Consider the following 17,204-nt stretch of genomic DNA (forward strand, 5'->3'; position numbering starts at 1 on the left):
CAAAATAAATAAATAAAATTAAATCCAATGACCATCTTAAAGAAAACTACAAAATTAACAAAATGCACACACTTTTAAGAACCTGTGTCCTGCTTTCTCTCCTTGGTGATGCCCTGAGGGTAGAAACTGGATGACATGTAACTAAGAAGAGCAAACGTACACGTGAAACCACAGGATGGTCAATATCACCCTGGGAAGTAACTGAGTTAGAAACTAACTCTTGAACATGTCCAGTTAATATGCACTCAGTAATAAAATACGCTAATGATTTTTAAGTCATTTTGTTAAGGAGGAAATAAAATCCCCACCTTTAGCATAAAGAACACTCTAGACCTAGGAAGATCCCTCTCTTGAAGGAGGAGGGGGTGTCCTAAACCATTGGAATGGCAGGACTGGGGTCGCGTGGAAGGAATTAACGCTTCGTCTCATCCCGGGAGAGGTGATGGCTGGACTGGCTCAGACCTTGGCCAGTAGTACAAACCAGCTGAGTCTGGACTCCTTCCCACAGCTGGCACCTCGTCCCGTGCCCTTCCAACTGCTCCATGGGCTTCTTTCGCGATCACAGATAAGCGAATGGGCATCCATACACAGGACCCTGAAAAACAGACTGGCCCCGAAGCCTCCATCTAAAACCGAGATCCAGAAAAAGAGAGGCGGCCTCCCTCCTCTGGCTACGAGGATCCACGAGGCAAATGAGATCCCCTGAAGGTGATCTGGAGGCTCTACTTTCTAAATCTCTTTATAAAGCAAAGGATAAAGCAGCCTAGCGACTGTCCCGTGTCATCACTCATCTGCAGGCACCAAGGCAAACCTGAGGGCCCCTGGGGATCAGTGGGAAGGAACAGTTGCCAGCACCAATTTATACCCGGGATGCAGTCTAGGACTTAGGGGAACAACACTCTGCAATCTGGACACAACTCCTCCGCTCTCAACTACTGAACCCGTGTATAAAGCGAAATCACACAGGAAGGCGGCTGTATGTCTGACAGGCTAGGAAAAGAACATAGCGCTTGCAGCTCTGACAGTGATGAGTGATTTCAATTCATGAGATGTGTATATTCTAAAAATAAATACAATAACCATCATAGAAATTCCTTTGAACCATCATCAGGCAGGGGCTGACAGGTGTCAAACTGTTCCTAATTCACTCCCGGGAAATACAGCCGACTTAGAACACGGACCAGCCTCTCAACAAAGCCTCGCATTCATGTGAACGCTGTTGGAAAGGGAATACAGAAACAGTTTAAAATAGAAAGAGAAGAAAGCATGGGTAATTTGAAAAATGTTTTCAAAGATGAAGATCCTGAGAGCCCCAGTTAGCTGCATGGAATTGAAGAGAGGTTTCCAGCTCCCCCCCAAAACGAGCATACGGCTGGGCTCCTAACTTTGGAAGGAACGGAGCGGTAAGCGCCATCTGAAGGAATGTCACACAGCAGCCACCGATTGCAAAAGAGAGAAAAATTCCTTTTGAACCCGGTCAACAGCAACAAGAAACATCGTGAGGGCGACACGGTCGGCTCAGGGCTGCCGGCCTCCAGGCAGCTGAAGGGGCCACCTCGGCCCAAGGCCACATCTAGAGGGACAGTGGCGCTGGAACAGGCACGCGCCACGCGGCGGGTCACCAACGACTTCCCGCTCGGCCTTACCTCCTCCGCCTTTTCTTCGGAAGGGGCCGCCCCTCCGAGGCTGGACGGAGCCTGGCTGCCGGCACCGCTGTCCTCACTGCCCTGGTCACAGGTGGCTTGCGCAGCATCCGGGAAGGCCCCAGGACCTTGGTCCCTGTGGCTGGGCCCCTCTGCCCTCTCCTCACTGTCCACAGAACTCAGCGACAGCGCGCTTGCTGCACCGGGGCTCCGAGGGCTGGGGGGCTTGGGCGTGGTGGGCCTCGGGGGACCAGGAGGAAGCTCAGCCTCCACGGTTATCGGGCCGCCGGGTCTGGCTTCATCGGAGCCTCCGCCCGGCACCTGCAGGGCCAGGGGGCTGGCGGGAGGGCTGCGGGCGCGAGGAGCATCGGCCAGGCCGGGGGCCGAGCGGCGGGAGTAGTCGTCGTGCAGTCGGCTGTGCGGCCGCAGCCCCGGCGCGGCGCCCCCCGAGCCCCCGGGCCGGCTGCCCCCGAGCCGCAGCATCCGGGCCAGGTCCTGGGCCCGCAGCGGGTTCGCCCAGCGCCTGGGCCGCGCGGGGGCCCCGCCCGAGCTGTCGGAGTCGGCGGACGAGCCGCTGAGCGTCCTTCGGGGGCCCTGGGGCTCGGGCAGGTGCGAGGCCGACTTCCGTCGGAAGGAGCTCTTCTTGAGGAAGGTCAGGCTGTCGGTGCTCTTGCTGCGCCTGCAGACGCCGTTGCGCTCGGGCTCTCGCGCCGGGGCCTCGCGCTCCGCGGGCTCCGGGGCCGGTGGCTCGGGGTCCAGGAGGCGGATGCGCCCCAGGCCGTAGGCGCGGCGGATGCTGCGGGACCGGAGGGCGCCGCGGGCGAAGCCATCGTCGTCGGCCTCCTCGGGGTCCGAGCCGTCGGACGGCCCCGGGGCGCACCTGGCCGTCGGGGGCCTGGCCGGCGCGCCGTTGGGGACGGGCTGCCCCAGACCGTGTTCCGAGGCCCCCTCCTTCGCAGCATCCCACCCCTCCCGGTTCTGGATTCCCTGGAGGACCGAGGACTTGAGTTTCTTGAAAGATCCCATTTTCCGGAAGGAGGCCAGAGCGTTCCACGTGGAGGCGCTGCCCACGACGAGGCCGGCGGGCCGGGGCCGCTCCGGGTCAGCGCGCGTCCTGCCGGCGCCCGCCGAGAAGAGGCGCAGGAGGCGGGCCGGGCTGAGCCGGGCCTCCCGGGCGCCCGCGCCCCCGCCGTCGCAGCCTCCGTTCCGACACCCGGGGTAGGTCCCCATGCCGGGGTCCTTGGGGTCCGAGACCGGGCAGGGGTCCGCAGCTCCGCGCCCGTGGCCGTTCTGGGCCGTGGTCATGTTCTCGGGGCCGGGAGCCCGCGGCCAGAGGGCAGCGCGGCTCAGAGCCACGCGCGCCTCCGTGTCCCGTGGCCCCACGTGCGAGCCTTCCTCCCCGAAGCCGCCGCCAGCCTGGCTCTCCCGCCGGCTGTGCACATCGGGCTCCGCGGTTGTGGCCACCGCCTGCAGCGGAAAACAAAGCAGGGAGTTAGCTGTTTTGCCCAGAAGAGCCTCTATAAACAGAGGCTTAGCTATTTTGTTTGATAATTGCTAGCAGAAAAACTGGCATGCCCCGTCATCACATACAAACTATGTTAAATTAGGTTGAAATGTTACTGTTTCGCTTCCTAATTTATTTTGCAATAAATAAAAGGCAAGAATGCAAATTATGCATTCATTTTAAAAAAGATAATTATAGGTCGTGCATTCAGTATTACTGTACACGCTGAAATCCGCTGGGACTTAAAGAAAACTTTTGAAAAGTTGCTAGAGAGAAAAAGCCAAGGCATCATTCAAGATTGTGCCTTCGCAGCGGAAACGAATCCAATTAGGAACCATGAGGTTGTGGGTTCGATCCCCGGCCTCGATCAGCGGGTTAAGGATCCAGTGTTGCTGTGAGCTGTGGTGTAGGTCGCAGACACAGTTTGGATCTGGCGTGGCTGTGGTGTAAGCTGTCTCTCTCTCTCTCACACACACACACTCACACACCTCAACAACATTTCAGAACATGTCACATGAAACACTAAACTAGGTTAAATTTAACACAGCTCCTAGGACACTGAGTGCTCAGTATACAAAAGGACTCAGAGAAGGACTTGTGATGGAGACGATGTCAGCTGCAGCTGCATACCGTCTACAAATACCCCCCCTCCCCGGCCCCGGAGACTCTAACAACAGAGCCACAAAGCTTACAGGAGCACAGGAGCCAGAGGGACCAAGCTGAGGTCGCCAGAGTCGGGCTCCGTGAAGGGAAGAGCATTAGTGAGGGCCTCTGTCAAAGTTTCCCACTGGCTGGGCAGGGAGAGATCAGGAAAATACTGAAATATTATAAATTCATGGAGTTCCCATCGTGGCTCAGTGGTTAACGAATCCGACTAGGAACCAGGAGGTTGTGGGTTTGATCCCGGGCCTCGCTCAGTGGGTTAAGGATCCGGTGTTGCCGTGAGCTGTGGTGTAGGCTGCAGATGTGGCTGGGATCCGGCGTTGCTGTGGCTATGGTGTAGGCCGGCAGCTACAGCTCCAACTAGACCCCTAGCCTGGGAACCTCCATATGCCCCGGGAACAGCCCAAGAAATGGCAAAAAAGCAAAAAAAAAAAAAAGAAAAAAATTCATGCTGTTCCCTGGTGGCCTATTGGTTGAGGATCTGGCATTGTCTCTGCTGTGGCTCAGGTTCAATCCCTGGCCCAGGAACTTCCTCATGCCACAGGTGCAGTCAAAGGGAAAAAAAGAAAGTTCAAATCAAACACCACACCTCCGCCCACCTCCTGCCCAGAAGGCCACCGTGCGGCTGTCCATACCCCCCCACACACCCCCCGTGCAAGTGCTGCTGTCCCAGCCTCTGCCCATCAGGCCAGGACCTGCTCAGCCTTCCAGGGCCAGCGTGCTCGTTCAGCTGCCCTGCTCTTAGTGAGCCAAGGAAGCAAGGAGGCATGGTCCCAGTCATAAAAGGCCACTGTTTATGCAGCACTTGTACAAAGGGCTTTCAGAACAATGGGACATCGAGTCGTCACGCCAACCCACGAGGCCAACAGGACTTCCGTCTTCTACACCATCAAGGGGCCACTTGGGCAGAGGCTCCCCCACCCCAAGCCTGCGCTCCTCCCTGCTTCAGACTAACGAACAAAGACAGAAGCAGCGCTGACATACGAGCATCTGATTCCAAGGGCAGCACCTGAGGACATAACCCTGACAAGTCAGATCCCAGACGTCCTTTCAACGCCGGTCAAGGCCATTACTCTGATGGCAAGTGTGACAGGTAGGAGAGGAGACAGCTGCAGAGACCCCGTGGTCAGGGCCCAGTTTGGTTAGTCCAGAAAAAAAAATCTGACCTCATGCGAGGAAGAGTCATCGGCGTCTACCACCCAGATTCTCCGATGGGTTCATTTTCCTTTGCCCCAACCTTGTGCCCTGACCTCGTGCCCATGGACGTGGGATTCTTTAAAGGGCTGATTCTATCTGGGACCACAGAGGCCACACGGATGGAGATCTGGAGGCTTCTTGGTGTCCAGTTGCTCAATTCTATTAATCAGATGGCTGGGGCTCCCACAGCCCCCCCGCAGTCTAATGTTCTAAGAGAAACGAGGGGCTGTGGGTTGCATGTGAATGAACCATATCAACAAAATCTTTTTCTTTTTTCTTCTAATTTTATGGCCATACCCCGGGCGTCCAGACATTCCTGAGCCAGGCACTGAATCCAAGCTGCAGCTGTGACCTACGCCACAGCTGTGGCAACGCCAGATCCTTTAACCCACTGTGCCTGGAGAGGGATGGAACCTGCACATCTGCAGCGACTTGAGCTGCTGCAGTGGTACCCTTGACCCACCATGCCACAGCGGGAACTCCCATTTCAGCAAAATCTTGAATCGCCCTGGTACTGAGGCTGGATGCGGCAGAATGAATTCAACATGCAGCCCCACTTGTCCCCTTGCCTACCCTGGGTGGGACAGGGCACGGTGGTTGTCTTAGCTTCTCACAGTCTTGAAATGAAGCTGTTTATGCCAACGGTCAACTCTGGTCCCAGGAGCTGACTACAATGTAATAATAACCATCCTGTTAGACCCCCACGGGACACGGGACAGAATCTGCCTGGATGAAGACACGGTGACGCCACCACTAGAGGGCGCTATGAGACCTTTTACAACCAAAGACCAAACTCTTCCCCTGACCCCAAGGGCTCAGGGTGCAGGGGCGCGTTGCTTTAACGTTGGGTGGTTTGAGAAGGTTCTATGGAAGACCGGGGTCAGGTCTGGGTCTAAACTGGCACATGCATCTTGAGTAAGTCTTTTCAACCATCTGTGCTTCTGCGCCATCTACCAAATAAGAGGTGCCAACATTCAGGCACATCTCAAGCAGCCATTCTAGTCATGAGCCCCTGTTGGCTGAGGATCTGTGTGAGCCACAGATGAATTCAAGGTGATGACAAGGTCATGGCCACTCTGGGGGGAAAGAGGTATGAAGTGCAGGAAGATTTGGGGGCAGTAGAGCAGGGGGACCAGCTGCCCCCATTGGCCCATGCATGGATGGGGTGTCCTCTAGGACGTGGAACTGTCAGGGCCGAAACCAGAAAGGTCTTGCTTGGCAAACTGGGATGATCTTGACCTTACATCAAGAAGAATACGGCTGGAAGGATGGTTCCATGGCATGGAATGGGGGGAACTGGGTGAAAACAGGTTTAGAAAAGCCGACATCATTATACAACTACAGATGTGATAAATTCATTGAGTAATAAAAAAAAAATAAAATAAATACAATAACTTGATAAAGCCAAAAAAAAAAAAAAAAAGAAAGAAAGAAAGAAAAAGAAAAGCCGACATGGCCTTAGTCAACCAGCCAGACACTCTGATACTGGCTGCCGATGTCACCTTCGTTGCAAAATCCCTGCAGACGCCCCTAGAGTGAATTAGCCCCCCTAGTCCCTGGGCTCCAGGCATCTCAGTAAATTGCCTCACAAGGCCTAGGCTGATGCTTATATTCATCCTTTCAACAGGTTTATGTCGCTTCCTTCAGAACCAGGCTCTTAGGTCTTTGAGAGGAAGAAGTATGCTTTGTCCACTTAGTTAAGTTTATCTTGAGGTGACCTGTGTATCAGTTATGCTGCCGTGTCACTATCTGTACCAATGCTAACAATTCATCATCGTGTACCGTTTTATTACTCCAACGTGAAGGGATTCGGACTTTCACGACACTAAAAAACATTTTCCGATGGATTGGGAATTTGGCTCTAATAAATACAAACTTCTGCCTTTGGAATGGATAAGCAATGAGATCCTGCTGTGTAGCACTGGGAACTCTATCTAGTCACTTATGATGGAGCAGGATAATGTGAGAAAAAAGACTGTATACATGTATGTGTGACTGGGTCACCCTGCTGTACAGTAGAAAATTGACAGAACACTGTAAACCAGCAACAATGGAAAAAATAAAAATCATTATATATAAAAAAAGAAAAACATTTACCTAAAGATCATATATACGTTTTAGGATAGAAAGCCAGCAAAATACACGCATATCTGAGTTTCTCATTGGGGCAACATGCTTTTTAAAGACCAGCGACTTGCTATTCTGTCCACAGAGCAGAACAACGTGACTTTTGTCTGCTGCCTGCAATGAAACTGAAAATCACGGAAAAAAGCTTTTCCTGGAATTTCCGAGTAACATACCAACTTGCATTATTTAGAACTAATACTTTGACCTCTATTCAGTAACAGGGGTTGCAATTCAATCAGTGGTTTTGTAGCAAGTCTTGTAAATTGTGGGAGCTCGGCCAGACGTATTTATGAACAGAACTACGAGAAAGAATTTCAGCTGGGAATATTGTGAAATCCATTGTCTACAAGCTGGATTCTGGATTGCATGAACTTTAGACGGGAACACGTCTATTCATTCCTACTGAGCATTCTCTGAAAACAACTATGAGCAGTAATTCTTAAATAAGAACTTGAACTTGAATTTGAAAGTGAGGAACATATAGCAGGCTAAAGTACCAACAAGGAGGTTCTTGTAATTTACATCCTGGTAAATTATAGAAAATGTGACACCGGAAGGAAGCACTAATTCTGGAAGGTTGAAGGGGTGAAAGCACCGGGCCTTGAATCACAGCACAGCAGAACCTGCAAGGTCAGGACCCTGTGTCAAGCCAGGACAGGTGCCAGCACAGGTGAGAGCAGCAGGGGACCCGGCTCCAGCCCCAGAGCTGCCCCATACTGGCCAAAATGCAGGGGCCCTCCTAGCCCTCCCCCTTTCTCCCCACTTCTCATCAGTGAGCCCAGATCCGCTGCAGATGTGACTGTCCTGGCCATGCTCCCGGGTGTCAGCCTTCCGAGCACTGTCCCGACTGGTCTGACTCACCTCCCGCCCCGCCTTGGGGTCTGTTCCGAATGCAAATGGACAGGCGGCACTTCATCCCGTGTCGCTGTGCCTCTGGACCTCAGAGGACTCCCCTTAGGGGCCCTTCCTCACATTGCAACAATTCTGGGCCATTTCCTCAACGGCTCTGAGAGCCTCTCACAGCCACTCTTGGCTCTCTGTATTAGGGAAACACAACTTCCTTAATGGACGGTTTCCAACTGAGCTGGCTCCTGCTTCTGCAGGGGTCCTGGCCTGCCCCCACACCCCTCCCAGGGCCTCCTCCTGTGCCAAGGCACCAGGCCGGCTACACTGGCACCGCCCTCCTTCCAGCATGTGTCGTCCCCCCCCCCCCGCCCCCCGCCCGCCTGAGCTCCTCTGGCTTCTCTCTGGTATCTCAGCCGTGTAAAGTAATCCCTCCATTAGATGCCCTTTGTTTGCAATATCTAGAGATGCTTCTCTTGCCCTGCCGAACAAACATGTATCTTTAACTCAAATCAGCTCCCCTAGAGCAACTCTCCCGACTCCTGACACAGCCCCTTCCTGGGGGCTCCCGAGTGCCCTGCTGCTTGAGCACTGGCCGCGCTGCTCTGTAGCTCTGGTCTACCCACGTTCCCCATGAAACTCGGACAAGGCCGAAAGGCAGAAGCCACGTCTTATCAAACTCTGCATCCTCTGCCTTCTGTGACTAAGGCTCTGGCACACGTGGGGCCCGATCACCGCCAGCTGAGAGGCTGGCCTGTGCTCCGTAGGAGGTTCAGGGCTGCCTGCTGGCCCTGCCCATCTTATTCTCCCGTTTCCCTAGGATTCATTCCAACATCATTCCCAGAACCTTGGTTAAATCAGGGCTCTGACTGGGAGCTCAAATTCTAGCATCCGCATTTTGGGGACAGGACATATTCTTTTTTTTTTGTGGCCACCCGCGGCATATAGAGTTCAAGGGCCAAGGATCAGATCCAAGCTGCGGTTGGGGTAATGCCGGGTCCTTAACTTGCTGTGCGGGGCTGGGGATCCAACCTGGGTCCCAGCGCTCCCAAGATGCTGCTGATCCTGTTGTACCACAGCGGGAGCTCCTGGGACACACTGTATTCTAAAGGGTTATTTATGAGCAATCCATTTCCCCACAGACTCTGTCCATCAAACCATATCTAAGTGATAACAGTTAAGTGATAAGTTAAACACTGCGTTTAACCATAATGTATAATAACATTTCCATTGGCAAATGCGTCTAAGATTCACTGAGGATTCCAGTTCCAAGGATGAAGTTCCCTTCCCTACTGCCCCGTCCTTAATACCAGACCTTCTTCCTCTCCCTGCAGCCCCACGTGGGAAAAGCTGTCCTCCCCATGGACAGGGTACCGTCAGGCCTCTCCAGGTGAGATGGGAGGATGCTTCTTTTAAACAGCCAATCAGGGCCCCGGTTTCATTTAAACAGCCAATCAGGGCCCCGGCTTCTTTAAGTAGCCAATCATGTGAGTGTCTAAAAACAAAGTGTACCGGAAAGCCCAGCTGCGGCTGGGACCGAGCCAGTGTGTCTCTGGGAAGGGTGTCAACTCTGCACCAGGTGTGACCGTCTCGGCTGGCCTTATCTGGGTTACGAGGCTAGAGCTAAACCGCATTCCTGCGGGTGACAATGGGGTTTCCCATTGGGGATGGATGTTTGCCCTGTCAATTTTGAGGGTTTCCAGAGGCAGAGGAAGCTCTTCCTGAGGTCGGGGGCTGGTGGGTCTAACCGGGTGAACTAGGGTAGGTCTTCGTCTGTGCTGTGCTCCCGGTGTTATCCCAACGCTCAGAAAAGGTGCCAGCCTCCGAACACCCCTCGCTTTACTTATTTTTTTTACTTTTCTTGTTCTTTTTTTCCTTTTAGGGCTATACCTGGGGCATAAGGGAGTTCCCAGGCTAGGGGTCGAATCAGAGCTGCAGCTGCCGGCTTATGCCAGAGCTTTTGGCAACACCGGATCCTTAACCCACTGATTGAGACCAGGGATTGAACCTGTGTCCTCACGGACACTAGTTGAGTTCTTAACCTGCTGAGCCACAACGGGAACATCCCACCCCCACTTTAAACATCAGAGTTGAAAAGGCCAAGGAAGACTACCCAAGGAAAAGGCTGAAGATGGCCTGTCTTGCTTCCTAAGCTTCCTCCCTGGCCCCCCTTTCTCAGCGGCCACCTCCCAAGTTCACAGTTAGGACCACCTCCGGCTGCGACCAACCCAAGACGGATGTCACCCCAGCCATGGCGCCTCCGCTGCACTGACCATGCAGAGCAAAGCAAGTTTTCCGGACGGGTGGCCCTGATCTTGAAGGCACTTTCAAGGTCACTGGAGCAAAAACATTTCTGCTCAAGAGATGGATTTGGCAGAATCTGGAGCCGTGCGTCACTGGTCTCACTGCGCAGGCTGCGCAGAACCCCCCACCTCCAAGGATCAGCCCAGCTTGTATACCCAGCGTTTGGAAAAAACCCTTTATGAAGGCACAGCGGGTTAAGGATCCGGTGTGGCTGCAGCTGTAGTGTAGGTGGCATATGTGCTTTGGATTTGATCTCTGGCCGGGGAACTATCATAGGCCACAGGTGTGCCCACAAAAGCAAAAACAAATAAACAAAAACCTTTTATAAGTGGATTTATCTGTGTTGTCTCTTTCCTGCACTTGTTTTACTGCTCAAGTTTTTTGGTTTTGCTTTTTTTGCATAAAATGTCATTCTAGGCATAGAACCCCATGGAAAACGGCTCTCCCTGCCTGTGCCATCAGCAGCTGCACACTGGTTTCTGCTCTGAAAGCAGTTGCTAAAATGCCTTGTATTGTGTAATTTGACCGGTCTTCTTTGGAGTGAACTGAATTTGGCAGTTGTTTGATGGAATCCTCCTTCAGGAGACGCCCTGAGTAGCCACAGGAACAGAACAGGGGTGACCAGCCACTGTCCCCAAGCAGAGGCCCCCACCATGGGGCTGCACCGCCCAGGCCTGGAAGGGGTGCCGGGGGGCCCTTTGTTAGAAGAAGGGGGTGATGTGAGGAGCCGTCCCAGGCACATCATGTGTCCCTGAACTTTGAAGGAGGGATCCTGAGCACCCCAGACACCTGCTGAGCACCTGAGCTCATCCTCCAAGCAGGAAGCCTGGTCTCCCCCTGCCCCCCACCTCCCGCCCCCCAGCTCAGAAGAACCAGCTGGTCCCCAATGTGAGGACAACCTGGCAGAGGCGAAGGCCAGTGAGCACTGCCCTCACCCAGGGAAGCCCCTTGGCCAGCATCGGACTTTCACAGAGGGACTTACTGGAAACTCGGGAGCTCCCAGGCGGCTTCTGTGGGGTTTTACTCTTCTTTCAACAGCCAAGACTTGTGGCCAGAAGCCTCCATGGGCTCGCGAGCCCTGCTCCTCGCTTACTCACAGGGCACCCGCTTGGGAAGGGCACTGTGGCTGGAGGTGTCACTGCACCCCACGGGTGACACCCCTTCTGTGGGCACAGCCACCGTCACTGTCCACCCTCCTAACCCACCCCCTATGAGGGGGCCGTGTGCAGGCGACCGGCCCCATCCCTCATCTTCCCCTCCAAACACACCCTGGGGTCTTCCTCCCTCCCAGGGTCACTTCCGACCTCCTCCCCAGCCTGTCACCCCTCAGTCCCATCAGCCTCGCCCAAACCTCCAGTCCTGCCCCGGGGGAGACTGGGCACCAGTGGCCCCACCCCTCTCCTCAGCTTCAGGACAGATGCTTCCAGCTCCCATGTGTCAGAAGCTTCTGGAAGCCCTGCTGGAATGCGGCAGGAGCATGTGACAGACTCAGGAAGACCCCAGCATCACACCCACTGACCCGGCCCCTTCTACCCAGAGCTTAATAATGTTCTAAATATGCCAGGGACTCAGAGGGGCCGACATGAAGCAAGGATTATATTCTGTCTTTGGTGAAACGTTCAAAGCCACTTTAAGTGCAAAAAACCCCCGTAATAACAAAGATGGAACTATCTTGAACCTAAAAAAAGGAGAGTAGAGACCTGACGGAGATGAATAGGGGTCAGGGTGGGGGTCCCGGAAGGCTGGGGGCAGGCGAGCCCCAGGCAGCGAAGATAAGACGTGGGGTCTGCCCCCTGCGAGCTGCTGCAAAGGTCCCAGGGACAACAGGCAAGGCCAGGCACATCCCTCCGCGAGACTGGCCTCAGAGTTAGAGGGTCCCTGGGCTGGGGGCTGCACGGGGGTCATGCCCCCGCCCCCCGCCCCGGGCCTCAGACTTCTCCGTGTGATCCTAACAGGATCCCAGCTCTTCGAGGGCACTGCACAGGCTGTCACAGAAGCAAATGCTCGGGACCAGAATATTCTCAGTCACGCTCCCAGCAGGACCCCCTTCTTCGGAAAGCATACACTTCGCAGTTAGAGGTCATAGGAAATGGAATTCTAGACGGATCAGCAAGAAATGACACACACTGCCATGCTGGAACATCAATGGGTGTGACCCATGAGAGCTGCATTTGGACTGGGGTCAAGTGACACAGCCCAGGGGGCCCCCTCACAGGTCACTGCTCTGATTCCCAGCTGGAGCACCTCTGGTTCTCAAGCCATCCGGCCCAGGCAAAGGCCCGCTGGACATGTAAGGACCAGTGAGGAAACGTCTAAAGGAGGATGTGGGGGCAGAGCCATTCTTTCTTCCCCACCCCCCACCCAGTTTTTGGCCGTACCCATGGCATTTGGAAGTCCCGGGGTCAGGGACCAAATCTGAGCCGCAGCTGCTACCTGCTCCACAGCCACAGAAACACCAGATCCCTAACCCGCTGTGCGGGGCCGGGGATCCAACCGGCAACACCCCAGAAACAAACTGGATCATTAACCCACTACGCCACAGCAGGAACTCCCATTACCTTTTTTTTTTTTTTTTTTTGGGCCACACCCGTGGCATATGGAGGTTCCCAGGCTAGGGGTCTAATAGGAGCTGTAGCCACCGGCCTACACCAAAGGCACAGCAACACGGGATCTGAGCCGCATTGTGACCTACACCACAGCTCACGGCAACGCTGGATCCTTAACCCACTGAGCTGGGCCAGGGATCGAACCCGCAACCTCATGGTTCCTAGTCGGATTTGTTAACCACTGAGCCAGGACAGGAACTCCTCCGTTACTTCATTTTTAAGGGCGCTCCATCTTCCCTCCCTATAGAGGGACCACACAAGCTCTAGGACTCCTTCCAGTCCTGACTGTGACACGTAAGTAGGCGACATCTCAAATCTGGAGGCATGGCACTCTAAGTGGTTCAGAATTTAAAACTTGGTCTCCTATTATCTGCTCAATCCCCTTTCCTTCATAACGTAAATAAACTATGTAATAAGAATAAGGGATAGGCTCGCTAGATTAATCATTGTTAATTGCTAGTGTTTTTATGCTAAAGCCATAATAGGAATTAGTAAGACGATGAACCTGAGTTCTCTGGCTTACAGGCTCGTTTGGCGGCCAAAGGAGCGACAGGAGAGTCCCCCTCTTGCCAGGGTGGAACAGGTGTGCTGCCGTTGGCCTCCTCTCTACACCTGCATCCTCCCTGAGCTGCCCTGCGCCTCCCTCTTGCCCTCTCAGCCCCATGATGCTCCATCGCAAAAGGATACTTCCTTCCTCTGGGTTCTCAGCCCAGGAGCATCCTTGTTGCTATGGAGACAGGCATGTGGGCAGCACTGTGTTCCCTCTGCCCTGACCTGTGGCCCTGCAGACAGATATGGGTGTGTGGGCAGTTTGAACCTGCTGCAGGGCCTGCACATCCTCCGTCCAGGGTGACTCCGAGGGTCCCCAGGGCGTCTTACTCGACTGCTGCTCCCAGGGGCAGCAATTTCAGGGCTGGGGACCCAAGTGGCTATGGCAGAGCCGTCATCCTAAAAGAAGCCTGTAAAGATCCTGTGGATCCAGGCCCAGCTCCCATCTGTTCAAGATCCGGCAAGTAGCTGCTCAAGTGTGTGCTTCCACGTGACGAATTCAGCCCTAGCTGACGGTCTTTTAAAAAACAACCCTGCCTCACACCTCCCCTGCAAAAACAAAACCAAGAACAGAACCCTGCCCGAGTCTGCTTCTTTCTTTTCCAATGGCCATTTCAGAACTGGAATGACATAGCCATCAACTCAGGTCCCTCCTGGAACTCTGATGGAAGAGGCTGTGCTTTGGCAGAAATCTTTAGGGGCAGTGACGCAAGCAGCTCAGGACCACGTACAGGTTAACAGTGTCATCTGAGCGCAGGTCAACCGGAAAGAAGCACCAAGGGCTTCCACTCAAATGGAGTTCCCACAGCTTGTCCTGAAACTTCATCTCATAACAAGAAAGAACCGCATGTGAGGCATCATCCATCCATCCATCCATCCATCCATCCATCCATCCATCCATCCATCCATTCAAGGAGGTTCCCCTGACTCCTCCTGTCTGGTGTTCAGACAGACAGAGAAGAGTGGGGAACAGCAGACACCGTCTCGGCCTCCCCAGACCTTTATCCAGCTGGGGAGACACCTGACTAAACAAGCAATCGTACTGAGGTCTGACACCTGGATGGCCTCGCCCAGGAAGTGACATCGATGCCAGGACTGAAGGTGATGGGAGGCAGGGGTACCCGACAGAGGTCTGCCTTTTCCTCTACTGACTCACTTTTGCTGAGAACTCTCTTTGCCTCTTTCATCCCCTCACCCCACATCTTAGGTAAGACAATCGAATTTCAACAAAAACACTTATCTGCTAAAATTAAAAATTGAATGCAGTAAAGCCTTACACCTCAAAGTCCTCCTGAGGTCCCTGAGACCACAGCTGGGATTTAACAGAGAAACAGGAATGGGGCCTTTACGACAACTGTTGATGTTTTTGTGGCTACACTGCATTTTCAAGTTGAATTCCTAAAATCGGCTTGGTCCTCCGTCTAAGCTCTTGACTGACCGCCCAGGCTGGGGCTGGGACATTTCTCTGTGCATCTGTCGCTGTTATTAGGGCGCCCGCATGCATCTGGCGAGCTCTCTGGTACCGCAGCCGCGGTCCACGTGGGCTGCTCTGCAGGACATAAGAATCTTGTCCAGAAACAACAAAAGCGAAATTAAAGATTCCGATTTTCTGGGCATCTTGTGATCCCACGTAATTTTGTAAAACTTTAGGTTAAAACAAAACAAAACAAAACACCCCAAATCCAATCTTCACCAAGATGTGGGGATTCATGTCCAGACGCCTTCGGACTAAACCAAGTGCACTCATTTCCAAAGAAGCCAAAGCTCTTCTTACTTTTCTTCTCTCTCTACCCGCAGAAACATCCTTTTGCAGACAGCTCGTTAAAACTACTTGATAAATGGAATTATTAGGTATTTCTTTTGGCCGAGGGGTTCCACAGAAGACTTGCTGAGAAAGCAGGGCTCATGAACTGGGAAAGTCTGGGACCCTCTGGACCAGGGTTAAACCTACTTGCAGCTAAAGGTCGGCCTGGAAGGCACCCCCCGCCCCCCGCCAGGAGGCCTCCAAGACTGGCACTGGGGTGGCCCCCCAGACAGGTGCCCGTGTCTGAGGAAACCCGAGGATGTCATGTGTACTGGCAGCATATGGCAGCTGTTAGCAGCTCAATAAGTATGTGAATGAATTAAAATAAATAAATAAATAAATAAATAAAAATAAGTACTTGAATGACACAGCCAGAGCCTCCCTGTGGACACAGAGTCTGGACCCTACAAAGAAAACTTCCCCACCCGGGAAGCCTGGCGGTTCTTCTCAGAGATGAACTGTACATCATAACATCCAGAAGAGTCTTTCCAGCCCCCCCACCCCACTCCACCCCACCACCCGCCCCAAGAAAGACAGGAAGTAAGTCTGAGGCTTGAAGGGGCCACTGAAATTAAACCACAAAAAAATTTCACATCCGGAGTTCCGGTCATGGCTCAGTGATTAACGAATCTGACTAGGAACCATGAAGTTTCGGGTTCGATCCCTGGCCTCACTCAGAGGGTTAAGGATCGGGCGTTGCTGTGGCTGTGGTGTGGGCTAGCAGCTGACCCCTAGCCTGAGAACCTCCATATGTCGCAGGTGCGGCCCTAGAAAGACAACAAAATAAAAAGAAAACAAATTCCACATCCTAATCACACCTGCCAGGGCCGGCCCCTAAAGAAGGGGTCACGTGACCGAGGCCAGGCTCTCCCACCACACACCCGACTGTGCCTGTCACCCCCACGACACTTGGAGAGACCCCCCTCGGCACGGCACAGCCTCGCTGGCGGTTCAGCAAACCACGCCAGGGGCCAGGGGTCTGCCCCGTGCTGGATCTGACCCGAGACAGACTGCAGACTGCTGAGACGTCCTTCTAGACCTGCGGAGGGAGGGTCCCGACCCCCCCCACCCTCCACCCCCCTCTGGCAAAGTGGCAGCTCCAGGCATGCGTCACAGACCCGCCGAGGGGCTCCCTAGTCAGCCAGGCTTTCCCACCTCTGGCTCAGCTGCTGCGCCACCAAACAGGACCCGCCCGGGCCACTTCACCTCACTTCCCATGGATGCTGCCACCTCTGCTCGGTGACAGTTTATCTCCCATCATGAGAAAGGTAAGGAGAGATGCCTCAGCAGAGCGGTCACGGTCCCGTCACTGTCCCTGCTGTGTCCTCTGTGGCACCAAGAGCAGGTCTAGTGCCTGCTGTCTTGCAAGATGCTTCCTGTCACTCCTTTCAGGTATTAAACTCCAACTGGGACTTTCTTCCCCAATTTGCACACACACAGATTTATCACGGGACTGTTCTGACACTGCACCTCCGGGACGGTGAGGCTGAAAAACGGGAACTTAGGTCTCTGATGGAGGCCAGTACTGGGTCCACGGGCTGTGCTCCTGGATCCCCCACCCCAGCACTGGGTCCACAGGCTGTGCTGGCTGGGTCCCCCCTGTGTACCTGCTCCACCCAGCTCTGGTGCTGATGAGAAAGCACTCAAGCAGACATTCGCCCCAGGGCTGGTCTTAAGAAGCTGCTGGTCTCTGTTGGACCAAACACCTTTTAGGGCAAAATATTTACAACTGCTGGCCACCTATTTAGGGGGGCTGAGCAGCATAAAAAAGGGCTGGGGGCCCCATAGTAGGAGATCAAACTCTTCCACACAATGAGTTTTTGTTTTTGTTTTTGTTTTTTTCTTTCTAGGGCTGCACCTAGGGCATTCTGAAGTTCCCAGGCTAGGGGCTGAACCTACATCCTCATGGATACTAGCCGGGTTCATTACTGCTGAGCCGCAGGGGAACTCCACACAATATTATT

The 17,204-nt window shown here is 53.8% G+C and overlaps 1 protein-coding gene across 5 annotated transcripts in view; it reads right to left on the minus strand.

Moving 5' to 3' along the window:
* SPATA13 (spermatogenesis associated 13) overlaps window positions 1-17,204 on the minus strand; it is a 244,267-nt gene that overhangs the window by 56,192 nt on the left and 170,871 nt on the right. For all 5 annotated transcript variants that reach the window (XR_014818968.1, XR_014818969.1, XM_084981243.1 and 2 more), the window contains one exon: window positions 1,647-3,110. Coding sequence is in view for 3 of the 5 variants with exons in the window: in XM_084981243.1 (XP_084837369.1) it covers window positions 1,647-3,110 (1,464 nt within the window). In the remaining 2 variants the exon portion in view is untranslated. The remainder of the gene's footprint in view (window positions 1-1,646; window positions 3,111-17,204) is intronic.

This window comes from Sus scrofa, chromosome 11, assembly GCF_054392235.1.
Source record: "Sus scrofa isolate SSC_HxYL_T2T_F1_AM1 chromosome 11, Sscrofa_HxYL_maternal_Yorkshire_Landrace_v2.0, whole genome shotgun sequence".
NCBI classification, from domain to species: domain Eukaryota; kingdom Metazoa; phylum Chordata; class Mammalia; order Artiodactyla; family Suidae; genus Sus; species Sus scrofa.